The 18289-nt window shown below is 43.8% G+C and overlaps 2 protein-coding genes across 5 annotated transcripts in view; one reads left to right on the top strand and one right to left on the bottom strand.

Annotated features, from left to right (window-relative positions):
* Nuggc (nuclear GTPase, germinal center associated) overlaps positions 1-7570 on the bottom strand; it is a 40591-nt gene extending 33021 nt beyond the window's left edge. Inside the window, exon 1 of one of the 4 annotated variants that reach the window (XM_042697852.1) lies at positions 7488-7570. In XM_042697852.1, coding sequence (XP_042553786.1) covers positions 7488-7520 — 33 coding nt within the window. In that variant the 5' untranslated portion in view covers positions 7521-7570. Of the gene's footprint in view, positions 1-2267; positions 2446-5213; positions 5258-7487 lie in introns of those variants that run through there. The other 3 variants (XM_042697853.1, XM_042697857.1, XM_042697854.1) reach the window with 3 other exon arrangements.
* A 94-nt stretch (positions 7571-7664) lies between these two features.
* The window catches only part of Elp3 (elongator acetyltransferase complex subunit 3), a 54007-nt gene continuing 43382 nt past the window's right edge, over positions 7665-18289 (top strand). Inside the window, exons 1-7 of the mRNA XM_042697850.1 lie at positions 7665-7755; positions 8474-8573; positions 9682-9820; positions 13339-13409; positions 14105-14168; positions 16064-16132; positions 16693-16847. Coding sequence (XP_042553784.1) covers positions 7737-7755; positions 8474-8573; positions 9682-9820; positions 13339-13409; positions 14105-14168; positions 16064-16132; positions 16693-16847 — 617 coding nt within the window. The 5' untranslated portion in view covers positions 7665-7736. The remainder of the gene's footprint in view (positions 7756-8473; positions 8574-9681; positions 9821-13338; positions 13410-14104; positions 14169-16063; positions 16133-16692; positions 16848-18289) is intronic.

Below are 18289 nucleotides of genomic sequence, written 5' to 3'. Positions count from 1 at the left end.
AGTATTTAGACTAGGTGGACATTTGCAGGGAAATGGATGGACCTAGAACAAATCATGTTAAATGAAATAAGAAAAGCTCAGAGACAGACGGCACATGCATTCTCTCATGGAAGCTAGATCTAAAATACTGGGACATAATAAATTATACAGGTTTCTAGGCATTCACACCAGTGAGACCAAAGGAGGGCACTCTTAGAAGAGTGTAATACCTATGTGCATCTGGTCGTACAAAATAACATTTATTGAAATGAACTCCAGGAAATGGTAACAAGAGTTTTTTCTTTCTTTCTTCTTTTTTTTTTTTTTTTTTTTTTGTCGGTGGTGGGGCTTGAACTCTGGGCCTGAGCACTGTCCCTCAGCTCTTCAGCTCAAGATTGGGCTCTACCACTTGAGCCACAGTACCACTTCCAGTGTTCTGAGTGGCTTATTGGAGATAAGTGTCTCATAGACTTTCCTATCAGGGCTGGCTTTGACTGCAATCCTCAGATCTCAGCCTCCTGAGTAGCTAGGATTACAGACGTGTCCACTAGCACGCTGCATTTTTTTCTTTTTAGCTGTTTTTGTTTTCTTCCCTTTTTGTTCTATTTGTTTTATGTCTTTGGGAGTGAACAAATGCAGCAACGATACTCACTGGACACTATGTTGAAAACAAATTATATAACTGTAGATAAGGATGGGAGAGAGCATGGGAAGGAGGACATGGCCCAAGAAGAAATGCACTCTTTACCTGACTTACTCCTTACCTGTCTTTAAATGTACTTTTTACCTGAAATGTACTTTTTACCTGTAACCCCTCTGTACATCACCTTTATAATAACAATTAAAACTCTTTTTAAAAAGCAAGAATGGCTGGGCATGGTGCTCATACTTGTAATCCTAGCTCCTCAAGAGGCAGAGATCAGGAAGATTATGGTTTGAGGCCAGGCTAGGCAAAAAATTCATGAGATCTCATCTCAATCAGTAAAAGATGGGGTGCAGTAGTCCTTCCCTGTCATCCACGAGGAGCCTTAAATGAGAGGAAAAATAGCAAAAGGAAAAGGGCCGTGGCATGGCCCAAGTGGTAAAAGCACTAGCCAAACCCCACCCTGCATAACAGAAACAACAGCAAAAATAAAAGCACCTTAAGGTCAGAGAAGATTTGTTCACTGAATTCTAGAATGTGGGTAGTGGTTTGGGTTTCCTTCAGGGTCAGAGTAAAGTTCATGTACTTTCACTTACTAAACCAACTGTATACAATGGCCAACAAAAGTACTGACACATAGCAATCTGGGCTTGGATGTGGTATAGCTGCAGCCCATCAAGAAACTACACTGGGAGCATCCACGACACCCACCCAGGCAGAAGAAGACCATGGATTTAGAAAGATTGTCTGCCTTTGAGGAGGGGGAACATGACTCTTCACTCCTTAAGTGTGCCTTTATAGGACTTCTCCCAGGGAGTTCAGGATGAAACTTAGGGAGAAAAAAGAATTACACGGAGGCCAGGCATGGTGACACAGCCTGGAATCTCAGCACTTGGGAGACTAAGGAAGGGGCATCAGGAGTTCTAAGCCAGCATTGGCTACACGACAAGACATTGTCTCAAACAAACTAAAACAGACAGGGATAGTAGGGACAACAAAGGAGGGGATAGCAATGGATTCATTACCTTACTCATGTAACTGTAACCCCTCTGTACAGTATATTTACAATAAAAAACAGACAAGAAACAAAGTTATTTGCCAAGTGCTACCTCAACCAAGAGACCAAGGTCAACCCATCATAAATCGTGGTAAAGGTAGACAGCCTCAATGCAATGTGATCTTCCTCCCATCATAACTCCAGTCTAATCATGGGAAAACATCTGGCAAGAACCAGTAGAAGGAATCCTACACACGCTTGACCAGTACCCCCCCCCCAAATTGTCAAGATCAGCAAAAGCAAGGTGAGTCACAAAGATGTTACAAACAACCTGCAGACACCAGAACTACAGATAACTTGGCATCCTGTCTGAAATCCTAGAATAGAAATCTGTGAGAAACAAACGAAGAACCCTGAATAAAGCTTACACTTCAGCTAATAATAATAATAATAATGCACCTTTAATTGGTTTATTTCTTACAACAAAATGTACCACCCTAATGCAAAAGGGAATTGGGCAAATTGTATGAGTTTACTCTGAATGAATTTCACAAGTCCTTTCTTCAACCTAAAACCTTTTTCAGAAGTCTATTTTCAAACGAAGTATCAAACACAAATTACAATCTAAATTACATAATAGAAACTTACCAGGTGTCAATAAAAAGAAAAGAAAATGTTTTTCCTGCTTCGGTTCCAGGAATCCACAAAGGAGAAGGACAGCGGCTTCTCCGCCTTGGTACAAGGCGTGGAGCTGAAAACGTGAGGGGTTTTCAACTTCAGTGGTTGGAGCAGAAGTGAAACTCACTTGTCATCCCCGGCAATCACCACATCCTCTCCTCAGATACTGAGACAGGCTATTTTCTCCCTGCACTTGAACTGTGCATGACTGGAGATCATGCTTCTTTCTGATCTCTTGCTGCCAGCAGCCAGACCGTAGTGTCTTTTCTTTTCTCATCAGATGGCAGCACACTCGGTGAACTCTATCTAGTTAGATATGGCTACCTGAACAGGTCAGAAAAATGCCCCACCTTTAAGAAAGATAAAGTGCTGTTTCCTCAAACTTCCTGAAGTGGGACATGGCTGAGAGAAATGGAAGACAGGAGATGGTGATGTAAACTAACCTACCACCTGGAAATCCATGACAAGGCAAATCTATTTTTAAAGAAATTTAGCCTGGCACTGGTGGCTCATTCCTATAATCCTAGCTACTTGGGGGGCTGAACTGAGAGGATTACAGTTCAAAGTCATCCTGGATAGAAAAGTTCAAAAGACCCCTGCTTTTAAATGTGTTATTGTTATTATAAAGGTGATGTATAGAGGTTTGCAGCTATGTAAGTCAGGTAAAGAGTACTTTTCTTTTTGGGCAATGTCACCCCTTCTTTTGCTCTCTCCCAGTGTTTCCCTCCCCTCTACACCCACAAGTTGTATAGTTCATTTTCAACATAGTGTCCAGTAAGTACTGTTGCTGCCTTTGTTTGCCCTTTGTCCCTCCCCTTCAACTCCCAAAGACATATAAAGGAACAAACAGAACAAAAAGGGACAAAAACAGCCAAAAGAAAAACAACTCTTGTTTTCATTTCTTGGAGTTCATTTTGATACATGCTATTTTGTATGATTAGACACACATAGGCACTGGGCCTTTCTGTTCTTCTCCTACGAGTATTCACTTTTGGTCTCACTGTGTGTGAATGCCCAGAGACCTGTATAATTTATTGTGTCCTGGTATTTTAGATCTAGCTTCTGCATGAGAGAAAACATGCATTGTTTGTCTCTCTAAGCTTTGCTTACTTTACTTAAGATGATTTGTTCAAGGCCCATCCATTTTCCTGCAAATGACATAATTGTATTCTTTCTAATGTGTGTGTAAAATTCCATTGTGTATAGGTTCCACATTTTTTTGATCCACTCATCTATTGTAGGGCATCTGGGCTGTTTCCACAAGTTGGCTATTGTGAATAGTGTAGCAATCAATATGGATGTGCAAATGAAAAGACCCCTTCTTAACAGAGCTAGCACCATCGTGTATGGGAGCCTGGGTACAACAGGAAACCTAAAATGGGCAGATTGCAGTCCATATGCATTCCAGGTGGGAGACCTTATCTCAAAAATAGCCAGTGCAAAAAAAAAAAAATAGCCTGGAGGCTTTGTCTGGGAGTAGAAAGTCTACCTACCAAGCATGAGGGAGTCCCTGAATTCAAACTCCATTAAAAAAAAAGCCAATATAAAGTTCAAGACACCGAAAATGATCGTGATGATCATAGTGCTGGATCTTATCTCTCTCCACAAAAATTACCCCTTATATTCTTATCCCATGTACTTCTCGCGCCCTCTGCTGGACATTTCTTTGCTGCAACAGTTAATTATATTGTTAATTGAAAGCAACTCTAGTAAACCACTTGGTTACTAAAATTAGTTTTTGGTATTCTTTCCCTCTTGTAGACCCTTGGATCTTCTTGTTGGTGCCAAGATCTGATTGTTTCTAGTTTGTTTGGTGTGTTTGTTCTCTTGAAATGGAGCCCTGTGCTGGAGACCCCGTTCCTGTGTTTGATGGGTGGGATCTGGTTAATCCCTGTCCCTACACCACATTGATTCCTCCTCCGGTTTTGGGAGTTTCAAGGCTGCTTGGGTTCTTCATAGCAGTCCTTGAAATGTGTTCCTGAACACCTAACAGATCTATTTGGCCTGATAGTTTGGTCACTCTTCCAGAATAAATTTCCACTGAATTTGCTAAAAACACTGACACAGTTCAAAGTTCTGCAGCTCTGCCATCTCTCCTTATTGTCATGGGTTCTCCTACTAGCTGTTCTTGGCTGTGTCATCCATGCACACATCAACGCTAATCTCCTCTCCTCTACACCGTGTCCCATGACTTAAGAGGAGAATGCGCCTCTCAACCTTTCACCTTCCACTAGATTATCTGCACACAAACTCTTGTGTTCATGGACACACACTGTGATCTCAGTGAGAGTTGTTGGAATGCAGTCTCAATCTTCTCTTAATCAATCATAAACCCACTTCCAGTCAGGCTGTCTCCCTTACCACTCCCCAAAATTGTTCTTGTCTCAGTCCTCAATTGTAGGGAACTCTGAAGCTGAGCTGTGAAACCTGGAAAATATTTGAGAGGTTGGAGCACTGTCTCGTCAGCACTGAGAGCTGGTCATGGAAGGGTTAAAACAGACAGCCCTGGAGAAGGTGAAGAGACCAGACCTTAAGGCCATCCCCCTTCCTTGGGGCTGGTGACCTTGAAGGCTAGATAAGGTGGATGTTCGTGGGCTGCAGTCTCTTGTGGGCTGCAGTCCCTTGTCTCAACGAATAAGGGAACCAATGTCTCTCACAGTTTTGGGCTCTAATTGTAATTTTAAGATAGATGCTCTCCTTTTTGCATGTATTCATGGTAACCTCCCATTTGCTTGTGGGAACTCGGGGCCTACGTGCCAGTGAGCCTTGGGACCCTGTCTCCCCCAGATCTCTCTGTCTCTCTTTGTGTGTTCTGCTGCACTGCCTCAGGTTGTGGTTAGGAACACCCAATGATCCTGGGCTATTCCACCATCATTTTTCTCTAGTTATTATCAGTACCTGGCTCCAATCACATACTTTCCTCACTCGGCCTCCAGGTATCCAGACTCTTCCGGTTTGCTTCCCACAGCCTTTGATACAGCGTCTCCAGTTCCTTCCTGTCTCCTCTCATCTTCAAAGGTTAATGATTGAATACCCCAAGGCCTAGCCTTTGGACTCTCACCTAGGGTGTTTAACTTCATCCATATACCAATTAACTCTTGACTGGTTATCAAGAATTGTCTTACTGCTTACCAGGCATCTCAAACAGATCCCTGCTCACCTCCACCCCCACTTCACACATTATCTTCCTTGTTTCAATGAATGATAACCACATTCCTCCAGTCCCCAAAACTTTTGGTCTCGCTCAGGATCGCTGATGTCTTTCTCCCATATCCCACATCTGATGGAAGTCTTGTAGAAATTATCGTAATCAATTCAGGTTTTTAAAATAAGTTTTTTTTTATTGTGAAAATACTGTACAGAGGAGGGGTTACAGTTACATGAGCAAGGTAATGAGTATGTTTCTTATCAAGCATTGTTGCCTCCTCCTTTGTTTTCCCCCTACCATCCCTTCCCTCCCATCTCCACAACTACACTTGGCCCCCCTTCACCCACACCCCCCCCACCTAAATTATAAAGTTTGCTTTTTTTGATATAGCATCTTGTACATCTCATTGTTGCAATGGGTCAACTTGTATCCCTATTTAAACAATTTGTTTTTTCCCTTCCCCTCCCTAAATTTTACCAACATCAAATACAGTGATAACAGGGGTTATACCGTGGGGGAATCAATTCAGATTTTAAACACTGTTTACAACCCTGATTTGAGACACAATAATCTCTTGGCCTATTTGGTGATTCCCAAAACTGGGCTGTATAGTGGAAACAGCTAAGGATTTGAAAAACATGCTAATGGCTGGCTTCTAGCCCTTGCCCTCTGATTTAGTAAGGATGGACATAGACTAGGCCCTAGGACTTTTTTTTTTGTCACTGCTCTCCAAATACTTCTAATGTGTATCAATGGAATTACTAGCAAGGCTATGGTAATAGCATCACAGTGGGCACCCTGCTTCTTTCCACCGCTCCACAGCCCAGCAAACAGACATAGCTGTACGTCATACAATTCCTCTGCTAAAAGGCCAACGGCTCATGATCTTACTTAGATAAAAGCCCAAGGTTAAATGCACAACATTTTTACATGAGTTCCACTACTACCCCATTACTTTTCTGACCTTTAACAGGCTTTGTCTCATTGATGCTGGCCTCCCTTCTTAAATAAACCAGGAACCTTCTTAACCTAAGACCTTGTCACTATGGCTCTGCTTGAATGCCCTCTCTTTAATTATTGGCATATCAAATATTAGTTTAAATGTCACAATTTCAATTGCAAATTGCAATTGTAGCACCCTCCGGTTTCTAAGTGATGAGATGCATAATGGGATCATTCAATATAGGAAAGTGTGGAAAGGCTAGATTTGGAGGAAAAAACAGATTTCTGTTGTAGACATGTTAAGTTTGGGGTGCCTATTTGACACCTAAATCTAACGAGATGTCAAATAGGGGAGAAGCCGGGGTTGAACTATAAACCTAGGAACAGAGATGATATTTAAAGCTATAGACTCTTGGGATCGCATTCAGAGACAAGACTGAGTGTCCCCTGAAGAGAATGAAAAACAACGGAACAAGCAGGGCTGGCCCTATCTTAACATGTTTTCCAGGGAAGATAAAGTGTGTCCATTGGCAATCGCACGGCCATCAGGACAGAGAGCTCACACGTCCTGACCGGGCAGTGCCAAGTCCGTGAGGCAGCGCCCTCAAGGCTGGCGGGAAGAGCGCACACTCGAGGCTTCCAGAACGGAAGCGTAACGGCAATAAAGTGACACTTGGCTGCAAAAAGAATGCGAAGAGGTCTCAATCCGCAAGTAAACAAATAAGGTCGTAAACAAGGGAGATCAGGGAAGGTTCCAGAACAAGTAGCCATGTCCGGGTTCCCAACGCGGCGAACTCTGTGTGAATGTTTGTTTGGGAGGGAAACCGTTATTCTCCACCACGGCTACCCTGGGGATCAGCTGCGGGGCTGAGACTACGGAGCCCGACTGACCCCGACCCCGACCTCTGACCCCGGCCCCGACCTCTGACCCCGACCCCGGCCCCGGCCCCGGCTCAGCTCGGGCCAGGTCTCAGATCTCCGTCCCCAGGATGAGTCTGTCACCACCACCGGAAGTGACGCATTCCGCCTGTCCCGCCCCCACGCTCTCCCTCAGCCTTTCTCCAGCGGTCTCTCCGGGAAGATGTAGCCCCACCACTTACACTGTCCGGGTCGAGCTTTCGGTGCCTCGCCATTGCACACACCCCGCTTCCTTCGCAGCCGGACGGGACGGCGGCCGTGCCGAGTCCGGGTGGGAGGGGAGGGGCGGGGCTTCGAGCGCCGACTTCCGGGATGAGCTTTACGGTACGGTGGGCGTGCTTTTACGACAATCCGGGGTTGCTTTACGGCCGTCAACTTTCTCCGCGGTCTGCGTCCGATTTCGTGGTCGCCTGCGCAGCGGCGGAGCGGCGATGAGGCAGAAACGCAAAGGTGCGGACGGGCGACGGGGCGGGGGGGAGGCGGGGGGGACTGGGGCAGCAGGCCGTGGGGGCTCCGGTGCTCAGAGACCGAGCCCAGCGCCTCGCGCGGGAGCCCCGGGGTCGGGCCCCGGTCGGGCCTCCCCGGCCCCCCGTTCCTAGTCCGAGCGGCTCCGCCCGCGGCGTGCGCCCCGGGGAGTCCGACCGCGGTGTGCGCCCCGGGGAGTCCGCCAGGCCGGGGAGTCCGCCAGGCCGGGGAGTCCGCCAGGCCGGGGAGTCCCCCAGGCCGGGGAGTCCGCCAGGCCGGGCGCCGGGCGCCTGCGGCGGGCTGAGCGGACCCGCCCCGGTTCGTACCCCCCGGGCTGGCCCGGAGCAGCTCGGCCGCGCGTGTCTCACCCTCACGGAGCCCAGTTTTCAATATTCACCCAGAAGCTTCCAGCGTTTGAAGGTTTCACGGGAGAGGAAGGTCGCACGGATCTCCCTGCCCGGGCTGGCTTTGAACCGCGATCCTCAGATCTCAGCCTCCTTGAGTAGCTAGGAGGACCGGCGCGAGCCGCCGGCGCCTGGCTTGAGCTTCTGCTTTTACACACCCATAAAGCCAAGTGAAAGACACGGAAGATACGGTCGGGTTGTGAATAACAGAGACTGTGTTGGGGAGGATTTAACTGAAGTAAAAAATGCAAAGCCTTACTGAATACTGTGACTTTGACTGTTGCGACTAACCTTTGTAGGCGACCTCAGCCCTGCTGAGCTGATGATGCTGACCATCGGAGATGTTATTAAACAACTGATTGAAGCCCATGAACAGGGGAAAGACATTGACCTGAATAAGTAAGTGGGTCTATAGAAAGAACACAGCCTTGCTCTTAGGTGGCTCCTACTAACCAGCACTGCAGCACAGAATCTTTTGGCTCCCGATGTTTTCAGAACCTGTCCTACCTTCTGAGCCTTCTCTTCCTCTGGTCCTGTTGTCTATGTTATCCCCACCCTCTTTTCCCACGCGCATTAGTCTTTGCTGTGTTTTAGAAACCTTCATTATTGGTTGGTATGGTATGTGGATGTGTTTCATCATAATGCAGGACATGAGAGGAGCTGGCAGACCAAGGACTTAGGTGCATGCTAAGTACCCAGTTAACATGTGTTGAGAATGATACAAGCAGCTCACAGGTATTTCTAGATTAATTTTAAGTCAGAATGACAGTTATAGTTTGGCTAGCAGACACAAAGAAAAGCTGATGAAATTGGAAAAACCAAAGGAATTAGCTAGGCATCTGTTGCACGCACCTATAACATGCACTTATATAACTGGCACAGGATCCTTAGTTCAGGCCAGCCTTGGCTACATAGCAAGACACTATGGCAACCAGAATGAAAGTTACTTCTGAGGGTTAAGAATAGACTTATAATCAGGAAGGGTCAGATGAAGAAGTTGCTTTTTAAAATGTATGTTTGCTGTTCTTTTGTTTTTATTTGTGTGAGTGTGTATGTATAGTATTTTTGCTAAGAAAGTGATTTTTGACCAAGGTGATTTTTCTAAAGACATTTTTAACTGTTCAATAGAACAGGACAAAGAATGCTAACCAGATAAAGGCCAAGGGTATCCTAAACATCCTGAAGAGCACTAGACAGTATCCCAGTGTCAGTGGTGCAGCAGAAAACAAGTAGAGTCAGAGTCGTCCTTTGGACAGAGACCACAGCATCATATTGAAGTAACCTGCCTTGTGTCCTCGTCCTGGGCCCTTCCATAGACCTTTGGCGTTTGTTTCTGGTACTTGAGGTAAAGAGCAAGTCACTAACAAATCTACTTATTCTATTTCCTCAGTATTCAGAGATCTTAAATCCACTTTTGTCCCTAGAGGAGAGACAGGAGTGATAGATGCTGTTTTAGAAGCTCATGCTTGAAATACGGTCTTGCTAATGCTGGATGCTTTACTTTCAGGGTGAAAACCAAGACAGCAGCCAAATATGGCCTGTCAGCGCAGCCCCGCCTGGTGGATATCATTGCCGCAGTCCCCCCTCAGTATCGGAAAGTCTTGGTTCCCAAGTTAAAGGCCAAACCCATCAGGACTGCCAGTGGAGTGAGTATTCAGTTATTGAAATATTGCTACAGGTAGTGAGGAGCTAGGGGGAGGCAGACTCCAAAAGTCTGTCCACTGTGTTCTGTGCTGGAGTGGAGATCAGTGTGTAGAGGGCTACGAGGCAGAGAGAGGAGACCAACTGGTTGTATTTAAAGTAGGTAGATAATGTGGTGATGTCTAGGGCTTGGTGATGATCACAATCTGATCAATGTTACTGGCCTTCATGAGCCGATAGATTTTTAAATAGTTGATATTTATAAAAAGTGCTTCAAAAGGTAATTAATGAAGTTGGGTGCTGGTGGCTCACGCCTGTAATCCTAGCTACTCATAAGGCCGAGATCTAAGGATTGAAGTTAGCCTGGGCAGGAAAGTCCATGAGACTCTTAACTCCAATAAAGCACTAAAAAACCCAACAACAACAACAACAAAAAAAAAACCACAATTGGTGCTATAGCTTAAGTGATAAAGTGCAATCCTGAGCAAAAAAGCTCAGGGACAGCTCCCAGGCCCTGAGTTCAAGTCCCATGACTGGCACCAAAGAAAGGGGTAATTAATGATTCAAAGAAGTTGTGTGGCATTTTACATAGCAGTGAGCATTTAGGAACAAGAGAAAACATAGTGCTTGCTTTGCCTGTAAAGGATGCTCAGGGGACAAGAGTAGGCTCAAAAGATGGGAGTAAGGGCAGGGGCCTGAGGCACAGAGGTAGTAGTGACACAAAGTCTGTGATGCATGTGGGCAGGAACACCAGACTCACAGGATCCAGGGTCCATTTGGCCTGGAATTCATGTTCTTACCTCAGCCTCTGGAGAGTCCATATGAAAAACAATGGGGCATTAGTTTGGGATCAGTTTGTAAAAAGTCTTAAATTTCTGGCAAAGAAAAACGTAGTAGGAAACCATACAAGGTTTCTGAGTGATATGAACATGGTAGTTTTCCAAAACATTTGCCTAGATCCAGTATATAGGATCATTTGACAACAAAAAGAACAGTTTGGAAATCCTTGGTCCATTCTCCAGGTAAAGCATTAAGGATCTTTATTGGAGTCTATAGGAGAAAAAGGTTGAATGTGGGTAAATCGGCAGGATTAGCACCCTCGTGAAATGTAGTCCCCAGAACTGACTTCTGTGTGCCTGATGTGATCTAACACATTCAGTCTGGTTTGGATGAAGACATTGTTGTACTTGAGGCAGCTCGTGTTGTTCCTGTCTTCTGGATTCTATGACATTTTTAGATAAGTAAACCCCATAGTTTTTACATACAATGGCCCGTGAAGCCTAGTGCCCTATTCTTTGTGCTTAAGCATTTTGGTTTGGTTTATTAAGAATAGTTGGACACCACACTCCCCAAAGAGAACTCATTAGCTTTTAGTCCCACATACTTGAGTAATATGCCCTGTATTCAGGTCTTAAAGGTCCAAGTGAGTTAGTTGGTTAGCCAAGTCTTAAACTCCCAGGTTTTAGCACCAAGTTCAGGATTACCACTGTGGAAGAGAGTTTGCACAACTTTTCAGCATGACCCACACACCTGGCTTTCTGCTGCCACCCTCTCCAAGTTGAGTTTCCATCTGTCTGGTCATTCCTGTTCTTTGAGGACTACACTTTCCTGTGATCCTGGGCTACTGTCATAAGTATCGTACATGCTTTCCTCGTGATGTCATTATGAGATGATTTAAATGCAGCCATCTGCCGACCCCCAACTCCGACCTGCCTCTGTGGTTCAGACTCATGCCAGACTGCCAGGTGGACTGCCTTCCAACCTCCAGTGTCACAACCCAGCTTGCTCCTTCACCTTTTCTGTCTATTACCACTACCATCCTCGCAATGGTGTGTGAAGTGTGCCATCTCTCCCTTGCTGGAAGGAACATTTGGCTTGTATTATTTCTTTTTTAGATTATTTTCATTCATTTCCTAAGTGGTCTACATTCATTTCCTAAGTGGTCTACGTTGTCTGGCTTGTACCAAATCCATCTTCAGTAGTAGCAGAAATCACAGAGCCACATGTTACTCCCCGTGTGTGGCCCTTCTCACCACCATGGTTTATTCTTGCCTCCCTCTCATGGTGCATTGTGGATTCTTCATAGAGCAGCTTCACATTTACAGAACAGTGAGCCGAAAGTGCATAATCCCGACATGCTTCCTCTTCTCCTACCCTCAGTTTATCTGGTTTTAGTATCTCATTTTGGTTCAATTCATTTTCTACAGCGACTGAACCATATCGCCCTGTTATTACCAACCAAAGGCTATAATTTGCATTAGTGTTAATTCTTTGTTGTTCATTTATGGGTTTTACCAAATGCATAGTGTCATTTATCTTTCATTATGGTACCATACAAACTAGTTTCACTGCTTAAAATAACTTATCCATCCTTCCCAGTGTCTAAATCTAACTTTTCTAACAAATATCTACTACTGTCTCTGTATTTTTTGGCTTTCTCAGAATGTCATATATTTGGAATCATACAGGATCTATGGTTTTTTAGATTGACATTATAGATAGACTTCTTTCACTTAGCAATATGAACTTTTAAAGTTCCTCCACATCCTTTCATTCCTTTTCATTACTGGAAATATTCCATTGTATGGATGTACCAGTGCTGTTTTACCCATGTACATGTATGTGGAACATTACTCTAGCAGTGCAGGAGGTCCAGCTTGAAGGAGCAGCAGGATCACTGTTGCATTTAGCTGTCATGTCTCTTCATCTTCTGTCTTTCCTTGACTTCATTACTTAACACCTTTGAAGATTTCACGCTATTTTCTAGCATGTCCCTCAATGTGGATTAATCAAATGTTTCCTCATAATTAGATTCAGGTTGTACATTTTTGCCAGGAATGAATGTCACAGAAGTAAGACTGAGAATCTGCATACATATTTGTGCATACTTGGACATGACATATTTTATCTGTGTTTATGGGTATGCCAGCTTAATATAGTGGGAACTCAAGTTTGTAAAAAACACCTTTAGTTTCATCCAGCCATAGACTTCATTTTGAATTTCTCCCTCCCTGCATTCATACCTCCCTCTGCCTGTAAGAAACCCACTTGCATTCACTTTAATTTTGCTCATCTGACTGCCTGTGTCAAAGGTAGCTGGTCTTGTATCTCTGCCACTGGCTCCTTTCTCAAGCTACTATGCTCTTCCGCCTTGGCTCTGCTGGACCCTTGAGATCTTTTTGCAGGGACTCTGGATCCATGTATTCCTTGCTTTGTATTCCTGCTGTAAATGTTGAGATTTAATGTGTCCATGAGGAATCCGTTATGAGGTTAGGTTTGGATATAATTTTGTGAAATTACATAATCTTTTTCTTGGAGATAATATAAAAATCATTGTGGTTTTAAAATTTAATTCCTTATTTTGCACATAATTTATAAATAATAATTCATGTACATTTTAAAGATGATTGCTATTAAAAAGAGATCATCCTTGTATCCAGCTTAGGAAGTATAACATTACCAACACCTTTAGAGTCCATTTGTGCTGCGCTGGTTACTTTTTAAAATTAATTTTTTTTTACAGATTGCTGTTGTAGCTGTGATGTGCAAACCACACAGGTGTCCACATATCAGTTTTACAGGAAATATATGTGTGTACGTATGATGATTTTGATATGTTGTGTGTATTTTAATTAAACTAGTAAACTCCCTAATACCTCGTCGTACATGTTGGTAATATTTAAAACTTTAAGTAGATTTATAGTTCTTAGAAACAGGTAACCATTGATAAGATTTTACAGTTCTTTTAAAATGAAACAAAGATTTTAATTTATTGCAGTATTTTTTTAAATGCGTAGATATAGATATGTATAGTCATCCTGTTAATGGAATAAATGAAACATGGAAATAAGAACTTCCTAAATTACAGTGCCAAAGATTTCAAGTAAATTTTGATCAGAAAAGTATCAAAATAAAAAATATTTCTTATAAATAGCAAATTGAGATACTTGGGATTAGCAGAAGGAGATGCTTAACTCTAGGTGGGAAAATTACATAGAAGGGAGAATTGCTTGACTATGGTTACCAGGAATGCCCTGTGTCAGTATCAGCAGGAAACCCTGATTCCTGTTACTTGCCCTAAAAGCACAAACCTCTAAATCACAGTAAGTACAGCATATTGAAAATGACTGTAATAGTTTTCCTTTGTATACTTGTTTACCAGCTGGTAGCGAATACATTATCTATAACATTAGACTGTTCCACTGGGATTTGAAAATGGAGCTTGCTTGCTGTCAGGGTTTTGTGGAGAAGGTATGTCTGATCTCTCTGTTTGTTCCTTGCGTTGACAGCTATTGCCCTGGTGGACCTGACTCTGATTTTGAATATTCAACCCAGTCTTACACTGGATATGAGGTAAAGTCATTTGAGCTGTCCTGAAGTTTTTCATCATAGTTTTCCATTGTGCAGTTTTACAAATAATAGCTTTTACCTTTCTTCTTGATTGTAAAAGCTCTGTGTCTTCTAGTAGCATATATTGTTCTATCTGCTGGAGAAATACTGATGTAAGTGCTTAATATTATCATATCTCCACTACCATCCTACTTGCTTCACAACCCGAAACCTTAGTGTGGTTGGTGCATGGATGGTCCTAGTTGGATAGTTGAGGAAACAGAGTTCTGCGGGGCTGCACAGCTGCTGCAGAGACTCACTGTTAGTGAGCAGCAGCTTTCGCTCTGCCCCTCCCTACCCCCCATGTGTGCTGAAGCCCCCCCTGCTCTTGTAAAATGGATGTCTGACAGTAGAAGTTAGGCATGAAGTAGCAAACAAGGAAACATCCCCGAGTAACAGTTGCTAGGCAGGGAGGCGAGCCTGAGTAGGGTGATGATAGCTGGGGCTACTGAGAGACGGTGATGGCCAGGGTTCCCTAGGGGAGGTGGCAGTGGAGCTGAGTCCTTGCGGACAAGTGTGTCAGGAAGGCTGATTCCTAGCAGAAAGGACAGCTAGAAGAAAGGCCACAGTGGGAAAGATGGGGGGGAAGGGGGGAGCAAGGGGGAAGCAAGGGGATGCAGCCTAGAGAACAGTGGATGACGGTAAGGTACTACAGGTGTCAGGAGAAGCCTTTATGGCTTGAAGCAGGGAAATCATACAACCGATTTTTAAAGGCCTTTTAAAAGGCCATTCTGATGACCATGTAGAGAAAGAAAGGACTAGAGTAGACCCAAGAGTGCAAACAGACCCCTGAGCAGCCATGGGAGGAGGCCCTCTCTTCTGGTGACATCAGGTGCACGCCGGCAGATGACTGTTTTTCCTCATATGTGGTTTCATCCCCACCCCCTGTCATTTTTCAAAGTTCAGCTTTCAAAATATATCCTGATTATTTGGTGGAACAGTTCCTCCGATGCCCAGCCACCTTTTTTGTTCCTCTCCACAGAAGTCAAGACAGGGCTGCTGTTTGCTCTACATCCTCCAGACCTGTCTTAGGGACTTGAACACATGCATATTTGTTTCACTCTCCAAGTCAGTATAGGCAAAGTGTTCTATACCTTGTGCTTTTCCTTCAACAACATTTCTCAGAGAAACTTTTATGCTAATCCATTGTTTATAGAGTGTAGAGAGAGAGAGAGTGTAGAGAGAGAGTGTGTGTGTGTGTGTGTGTGTCTGTCTGTCTGTCTGTCTGTCTGTCTGTCTGTACGTCTGTACTGCAGCCCAAGAGGGCAGTAGCATCAAGGCTGTTTGTCCTTACAAGCCATGTGTGGTTAAGAACCTTATTTAAAGGTTGTCTGGCCGCTAACTCTTGAGTTTGTGTGCACATCTGTGTGGATAAAACACCTCGATGACTGAAGGATGCAGTAAGCATTTGCACATACAGCCGTGTGCTTCCAGGACACGCCCAGCTGCTTAGGTAATGGGGCACACTCAGGATGTCATTTTGAACCCTGAAAGGAAGATGTGACCAAGGCAGGTTTTCAGTTTTCAAACACAGAGAGAATTTTAATGTTAACATAGCCATTCACAGTTACATTTCTGTTGTTTAAATTGTTTATTGTTATTAAAAAGGTGATGTACCGAGGGGTGACAGCTGTATAAGTCAGGTGGGGAGTGCGTTTCTTTTGGACAATGTCGCTCCTTCCCTTGCGCGCTCTCCCAGTTTTTCCCTTCCTTCCCCACCCACAAGTCAGATATAGTTCCTTATCTATATCGTGTCCAGTGAGCACCACTGCTGCCTTTGTTCAGCCTCTGTCCCTCCATTTCTCTCTACTTTTTTCATTTGATGTGAGTGTAAGAGGTTTTTTCTCTTTTTCTCTTAGCCAACCTCCATGCGAGCTATTCGTGCTAGATATGACCCTTATCTACAGACAAGACACCGGATAGAACAGGTACATTTTGGAAAGCTTTTTCATTTTTTATTTTCAGTTTTACCTATTTGCTGTACTGGGTTTTAAGCTCAGGGCCTTGCTCTTACCTCTGAGCCAACCCTCCAGTCCCGCCTTTGTTGTCTTTTCATATTTATGCGAAGAAAAGAGACTATTTTGCAATACCTGGCATGAGCAAAACCTCTACTTGTTAGAAATTATACTATATTCTGTTCTCTTTAAGGGTTTTATATTCTCTAAAAACTCATTTTCGAAAGCATAAGGAAGTTGTTTGACAAGAAGTAATTGCCATGAATTCTTGCTTCTCTTAAGTTGGCTTTCCATGTGCTGGGATTACAGTTGTGCACCACAACATCCAGCCTACTTCTCACTCTCCCTTCTTATTGAAACACTGATTTTCTTCTTTCATACTTATGGTTTTTTTTTTATTAGTTCAATATGTTAAATTGTTTCTCATTTTTAAACTTGACCAGTAAAACATTGCAGAATAACATTGGAAACATTACAGTACTCTCAAAGAGTACTTTCTGATGTTAATGAGTTTGTGTTTCTTTCTTTTTCAGTTAAAACAGCTTGGTCACAGCGTGGACAAAGTGGAGTTTATTGTGATGGGTGGAACGTTTATGGCTCTTCCAGAAGAATACAGAGATTATTTTATCAGGAGTTTACACGATGCTTTATCAGGACATACTTCCAACAACATTTACGAGGCAGTCAAGTAAGAAAGTCTCTTTTTATCACACTTCAGGTGACTGTCACATTCTCCCCTGGTGGCAGCCTGTGAACTCCTGTGTGCACCGTGTGCATTCTTACTTTTCATGCTCTCTCCTGATGGAAGACTCCTGTGTATACTATGTGCATTCTTACTTCTCATGCTCTCTCCTGACTGTGGAAGGCATTGTCTTCATTGGAATAATCCTTTAAAGCAAGTGCATATGGTCTGTTGATGTGTTTGTATTCTCAACCAGAGAAGGTTGACGTGAGCTATCCACACTAGGACTTGTTTTGATTGGGTTAGCTGAATTGTCAGCCCTTCCAAGGAAAGACTGGGCACTCTTTATTCAAAACATTTATCTCTAAAATCAGCAAGGCCAGTGACCAGTATTTAAAACTTAATTTATTAGTAATGGATACTTAATAACTATTAACTAATTTGTGTTTACAAATAGGCCCTGTCTTAGTCTGTTTTGTGCTTCTGTTACAGCATGTGTGACTCTGGGCAATTTGTAAAGAGTAGAAACATCTTGTCCTGCCACACCGGAGTCTGGCACATCAGTATCAAGGTGCCAGCATCTGGTGAGGACCTTCTTAATGCATCTCCTTGGCAGAACCCAAGGGGACAAGTGAGGCAGGACTCCTTGACTTTCCTGTGACAACAGCGTCATCCCACCCAGACCTCAAGGCCTAATTACTTGCCAAAGCCCCCACTCCCCCCAACACCACCCCAATACTGTTAACACTGGTGATTTAATTTCAGCATGCGGTTAAGAAGAGGCAAACACCGAAACCATACCAGAATTAATTCATTTATTATAAATTCTAACTGACAGAAGAGAATGGTGAATTTTTGGATACCTTCCATATCAGATTTTCTCACAAGAATGCTAGAGTTTCATATAAAGTTCAATGATTTAAGAAGTGAAAGTCTTAAAATAGTGCTTTCAGCAGTTTCAGTAACTGCTGAAAGGCAGTAACCTATGTTTTGTTTCTTACTTAGCAATTGGTGCCTGCACTCTCAGCAGGCACTGTGCAGTGGTGCAGATGCTGGAAGACTGGTGAACGAGACAGAAGCAGCCTTTGGTATTTTTCATGTGGCATACAGTAACAGAAGTAGTCAGTCCTCTGAATGGGAGGACCTGGAACATAAACAAGAGTCAGTGAGACCTCCATGAAGATAACAGGAGGACCTGGACAGAAAAGCTTAGATCCCAGGGAGCAAGGACGAAGGGCCACGTTACACACTGCAGTGCAGTCGTTGGTAGAAGAATAACGTTAAGCTGGTGAGCTCCATGACCTCGTTAACAGTCTTCTGGCTGCTGTCTGACTAATGGACTAGAGATGGGGACATATTTGTGCAGTTCCTTCTTCCTGCATTGCTTTCAAAAATTAGTGTCTAGGGTAACCCAAGGGGCCTTTGTAAAGGACTTAGCTGGGGGGAAG

The sequence above is a fragment of the Dipodomys spectabilis genome, unplaced genomic scaffold (genome assembly GCF_019054845.1).
Source record: "Dipodomys spectabilis isolate Male_0828 unplaced genomic scaffold, ASM1905484v1 ptg000229l, whole genome shotgun sequence".
Lineage (NCBI taxonomy): Eukaryota > Metazoa > Chordata > Mammalia > Rodentia > Heteromyidae > Dipodomys > Dipodomys spectabilis.
Note: the sequence above shows the minus strand (reverse complement) of the source record. Positions and strands in the feature narration are given on the sequence as shown.